Raw genomic sequence first — 5,903 nt, forward strand, 5'->3', positions numbered from 1 at the left:
AGGCAGAAAGCTGTTAACAAGTTAGTGTTCACAGAGAGAGATTACAGTTCATACTGGACAGTACAAAAGTAAATACAGCAGCAGACATATTGAATTAACTTTGAGCTTTGAGCTACAGGAACTGTTCAACCATCATAGTAGCTCCCCCATAGACTGCAATACAAATTCACACGCTGATAACAAACAGCAGGTCTCAGGTCTCAGCAGGTGCTACTAACGCAGTATCTGGGCAGAAGTGGACAAAGCTGATTCTTATAGGCTAATTGATTTATTAACTCTTACCCCTTTTACTCTCAAGTATTAGAGCATGTATAAGGCAAACCAGCATGTGTGTGTGTGTGTGTGTGTGTGCTTGTATGTGCATGTCTATGATATAGTGATACTGCTTTATTGCAGATCAACTGTTAGGGCATGTACATGTGTGTATACATGTGTGTATGTCTTGCTGTGGTTGTGGAGACAAATTTGGGTTTGAAACCATCAGTGTGAGGTTATTTTGATCAGTCTTGACAGCTTCAAAAGGCTTTCTGAGGGACACCTAAAGTGACTGAGGTCAGGGTCAGGATAAGTCTCTATGACATGAATGAAACTGAAAGTAATGTTCTTTGTGCAGATTGAAATGTGAGGAGTGAAGTATACGCACCAAGCAGACGGCACATTCAAAATTTCTCCAGGAATTTTCTAGTATATGCCTTCAATGTTATTGCATTGCAGGCACATAATTATTAGGCCCCGTCTGTTGATCTGTTTTAATCTTTAGTGTCCCTCTGTTTCTTAATCCCAGCTGGATCTGTTAGCTTTTGCAAATTTGCATTATGAAAAAGCTGCAAGGTAATGTAATTGCACAGAAGCATTCATGGTTTATCAGCTAAAATACAGAGTCTATGTTGATATTTGCTGGATGGATGTTTAAGCAGTCAGTATGCTGTAAGATCTCTCAATGTAGTCAGTCCAGTGGCCCAGACACTATTTGAGCTTTTTCTGATTTGCAGTCATATTAGGAGTGGGAATCACTTTAAACCTCTTATACTTAAAGCCCCAACTCTCTCAGAGCTGACTGAAGCATCAGATTTATCCTTTTATTTTTGTCCCTTTTTTTTTGTTTGTATTTTCTTCAGCCTTTTTGTTAAGTCATTCTTATTTAGCTGTGCCTGTAAACAATGGAGATCTGTTGTCTGTTGTGCCCACACATCATAACATGATAAACAGATTGCTTCCACCAGTTCTTTGAGTGTAACTTTAATCTTGTCCATTATACTGTATGTTCTTTCACTTCCCCTTAAGAACATATCTAACTGAAATGCACTGGTCATTTTGATATAGTGTTTGTGGTAAAAGTAAAATAAGCTTCTGTAACCATTTTTTGAGTGTCTTATTTAAATATGTTATCAGAATCTATATGGAGCTACAAATCTGCCTAGTTCTTTCTTCCAAAAGAATCATTTGAAAATCAAATCATTTTTCTCTTTGTTTAAACCAGATCAGTGGCCCCGCCATCTCACATACAGTAGAACTTGTCATTTCTTTTATGGAATGATATATTATACTTTAAGTCAGGTAACCTGTTGTAACCATTGTTGATAGCCCACTCAGGCATATAAAGACCTCATCAACAACTATGTTAAATATTTAAAATGTTTGCATTATATTATTTACTGTGACATAATTTCAATCATTTTTAATATTATACTAGCTTTAACATGATAAACCTGTTAACCTGAACTCCTCTCTGCAGCTGATGAAAGAAGCCACAGTGAACAAGCCTGTGACGGCAGAGATGACCTTGTTGAATACTTTACCAGAGCCGCTGAAGGACTGCAGCTTCACCGCTGAGGGGGTTGGCCTCACCGACGGCAAACCCATAACAGTCAAGTATGTGTTATAAGCAGGTTTATGCTATCATGCTTATTTCTATGCTTTATTTCTTTTTTCTATTTTATAGTTTTACTTGTGTCACCCAATTCCAATGACAGTTAATTTACAGTTTGATGTACAAGATGGTGTTAAACTGTGACTGATTGTGATGAAGCTTCAAGCCAAATCCTGCAAAAAGTAAAACGCACCCAAAGTCACATGAATATTTCCCTGCAGCGAGAGCATAGCTGTATGCATAAGAATTGAGATCAGTATAAAACAGAAACCTCATCTGTGATTAGTTTTAAAGATTACACTAACTGCTACATATGATTCTTGTAGGATTGAAGCTGTGGGCCCCAAACAGGAAGCCAGAGCCAGTGTTAAGTTCACTCCCAGCAGCGCCGGCTCCAGCGTGCTGCTGGTGAACTTTGATAGCGACAAACTGAGGAACATCAAGAGCTTCATCAATGTTGTTGTGAAGTACTGAGCCAGTCTACAGAGTCTAACACCATTACTACTTTTTTATTTTGTTGTTTGATTGGACTTCAGTGTCTGCAGATTACAGAGCCCCGAGGCATCTATTAATATTCCTCAGACTTATTATTCTTCCACCAAATTTTGGCGCGTAACTCGTCCCATACCTTTGAGAAAACCCCGGTAATATATACAACAAAATGTGCGTCTTGATCCCGAAAGAGGTGCTATGACTTTTGGTGTTAAAATTCCAATTTTTCCCCAAAGTTATTCCCAAAAAACTGGGAATAAATAATGCATTAGGAATGCCTTGGAATCTTCTTTAAAAACCTACCAAATGTTTATCAGTTTTCAGGATTTTAACCCTTTAAATGCCAGTTTGAAGACATGTTGCCTCTTCTTTTATAAAAAAAAAAAAACACAGAATATGAGATATTTCCCACATAATACATGATGGAGGGATGTGACATTGTTTTATATCAGAGTCTTTTATATCAAGACATTTCTCAAAACCAGAATATGATCAGGGTGACTTCTGAACACTGGAAATAAATCATGTACTCATCCCGGCAGTAGCCCCCGTGGCACTCAAAATTTCCCTGGAATTTTCTAGTTCCACTTGTTATTTTCATCGACTTGTTATTATGCCATCCAAAAAGGTAACTTTCTTTCTGAATAATTGAATTTAGAAAAACAATGATCCACATCCACTAACGATAATGTACATTAGCTTCTGTAGTAGGCTACAATAGAATAAATAGCTCACACATTTATTTTACTTGAATGATTAATAATGTTGTTTTGATTTTGATTTGGTTACATTTAAATTTCAGCTCCTTTTAGGAAACATGTTGTTAATGATGCAGGAAAAAAATCCATTTTGCCTATGAAAATAAAATTTTGAAAAATAAGATTTTAAGGCTCTGTGTCATTTGTTGTGTTGTGGGCCTTGTGTACCTGCAGAGTGAAAACAAACCCTCAGCAATCTTCTCTTGCTGTTGAGTCCATGCTTCCTGGTCATTTTGCTGCCTTCCATAATGAGTTACTAAAATTACTTATTATTTTTCATCATTTTATCATTTTAGTATAATAAATTAAGTTAGAGACAGTGTATCAATGCATCATTTTCAACTAAAGAACACTGTCAGCTATTGTACCATTTCAATATTATACCAACAAGGTAATGATGCTGGCATAGTTTATCATGTACATGTAATGCAGTCAAATGGGGATGAAGGGATACTATTAGATGATGAAGTCAGTTTTGTCAGTACAAGGTTCCAGACTCAGCCTTTTCAAGTAGTAAGCTGTATAAGTAACACAATGCATTGTAATTTCTACTTACACAGTGGTTGACAAGGGGAGGAGACAAAGAGTTGCTGTCCTCATTTAGATTAGATTTTATTCCCCCTCACTTTGTCACTTCGTCATGAAGGTTTTGTCTGATTTGCATCAAGGGATGGGGAATGGTCCAGGGCAGAACCATACACTGTAAATGAAGATGGACGTAGCCTCTGTGACCTCACCCACACATTTCTGAAGAGCAGTTTTGAAGCTCAGAGTGGGCTGCTCCCACCGTCACCATCCTAGCAGTGCCCAAGTCCACCCCTAACTCCCAGATAACACCTGTCACTCAAAGATACCTCACCCACAATTATGCAGAACTTAATTCCTTTGTAAAATGTAAACAGGTGAGTTGTATAAACAGTTGTCATGAAGGAGGAAATTAGCTATAGAGACTGTTACATTGGTAAGTGAGCACAGGAGACAGCGAACTGTCCAGGAGTTTATTTACCAACCCCTAACACTGATAGCACACATGGCTCATACGATTTGTATCCTCTCTACCTGTTGCGCACCTACTTCTTCTTTATCTGTCTGTAGCCTACTTCTCTTCTGCTCTACACAGACACATAGAGACACCTGCTGGTGAGGAGGCATAGTGACAGTAACAGGGAATATCATTAACATACACATTAAGTGATGTTTGTTATCACAACAGAGACCAAAACTGTTTTTGTACCAGGCTGTCAACATGTTTATTTCTGCTGTAAAGTTGGACATTTTAACATGGGAATCTATGGGGATTGACTCACTGTTGGAGCCAGACTCTGGTGGTCATTAGAGGAACTGCAAGTTTATGGTTCTTCAGTGCTGTCTTCCTTTTTCAGCTCTGGAGGTTGCTTGGGAAGAACTAATTAAATTTTGGGGGAGATGTGGATCATTTACTCTGAATTACAATTTTTGTAGAGTGGAGGTCTGCTCTCTCCTACTTTGTTTCCTTATTCAATTTCTAGTGCATTCTCGACATTGTGGAAACCGAGAATATCATTTTTGATGAACCTGAACACACAGCTGAGCAGCAGGCTCTTCAAACTGCATAAAGGTAAGATCATCTTTCCTCAGTCTGTTTGTAAAACATGTTTTATGTAGGTGGCTCTTTGCGTTTGAGTGCTGCAGACTGTGAAAAGTAAGATATTTAATAGCCTGTGCCACCTTCAGTAGGAGAGACCGATGGTTGTAACATGGGTCAGTTTTAATACTTTCAATTTCTCCAATCAGGAACAAGGAAGGAATCACTTAATTCAGTCTATACCTGCTCAGTTAATTCCTAATGTCCACATGTGAGGAAGTAGCTCCCTGTGACACACACAGACTGTTTAAGAAGGAAAAAATCTAATTTTTAGGTAAGAAAGTTTTTCATTTTATTTACTTAATTTATTTCTATAACAGTACTGTCTGCTCTGTTGTTAAACTCTTCAAACTTAAATCATGTTTATTTGGAGATGATGTAGATACTTTTCATGCTAGTTGTCAGTGCTAATGTTTTAGCTGTTAGCTGTAAGTTAAGGTGGTTCGTGGCTACAAGAGTCTGGGTTAGTTGTAACAACAATACACACACACACACACACACACACACACACACACACACACACCAATTATGTTTAAAAAAGTGTTCAATAAAAAGCTTCAATATCCAGTTTTTGTCATTATTCTGAAATCATGATGTTACATTTCACCCCAGTGTATGTTTCAACTAACCTGGACGAATAGGTGATTTGTAACATTTGACTCCTTGTGTTGAGACCAAACCACATACATCTTCTGTTTGCATTGCAAGAGATAACACCACTACACTACTGTCACAAGGTGACATGGGAGGATTTACTGGGTGCACCAAGATGGCTGCCTCCAGCTGCAACCAATCAGCCACTTATTGACTCACCCATCAAAGCAGGTGTGTCTAGGCAGAGAGTATGTGGTGATTGGGCCACAAGATGTGTGGGTGTGTATATATATATATAACTGCAGGTATCAGACTACGTGGGGACGGAGAGATTGCAGAAGGAGCAAGGAGGCCGCTGAACAGAAGGAAAAAAAAAAGAAACGGCCGTGGAGGGGACCCAGGCTGGCAGGAATCTGGAGGAAACCAAAGCTAAGTGACTCTCTCTCTCAGCCACATTTTTCTCTACTTGTTCGGATAAACTTCCTGTTGATCAGCTAAACCGGCGGACCAGTGGAGTGCTGTGAGACTCAGCCCTGGAAAGCATGCTATATTAATATTTTTTTTT

The 5,903-nt window shown here is 38.5% G+C and overlaps 1 protein-coding gene across 1 annotated transcript in view; it reads left to right on the forward strand.

Annotated features, from left to right (window-relative positions):
• The window catches only part of LOC111670594 (protein-glutamine gamma-glutamyltransferase 2-like), a 14,841-nt gene extending 11,599 nt beyond the window's left edge, over positions 1-3,242 (forward strand). The window contains exons 14-15 of the mRNA XM_023427369.2: positions 1,736-1,872; positions 2,197-3,242. Coding sequence (XP_023283137.1) covers positions 1,736-1,872; positions 2,197-2,344 — 285 coding nt within the window. The 3' untranslated portion in view covers positions 2,345-3,242. The remainder of the gene's footprint in view (positions 1-1,735; positions 1,873-2,196) is intronic.
• Positions 3,243-5,903: the final 2,661 nt, after the last annotated feature.

The sequence above is a fragment of the Seriola lalandi genome, unplaced genomic scaffold (genome assembly GCF_002814215.2).
Source record: "Seriola lalandi dorsalis isolate HSWRI2012SDOR001 ecotype SW California unplaced genomic scaffold, Sedor1 jcf7180002054861, whole genome shotgun sequence".
NCBI classification, from domain to species: domain Eukaryota; kingdom Metazoa; phylum Chordata; class Actinopteri; order Carangiformes; family Carangidae; genus Seriola; species Seriola lalandi.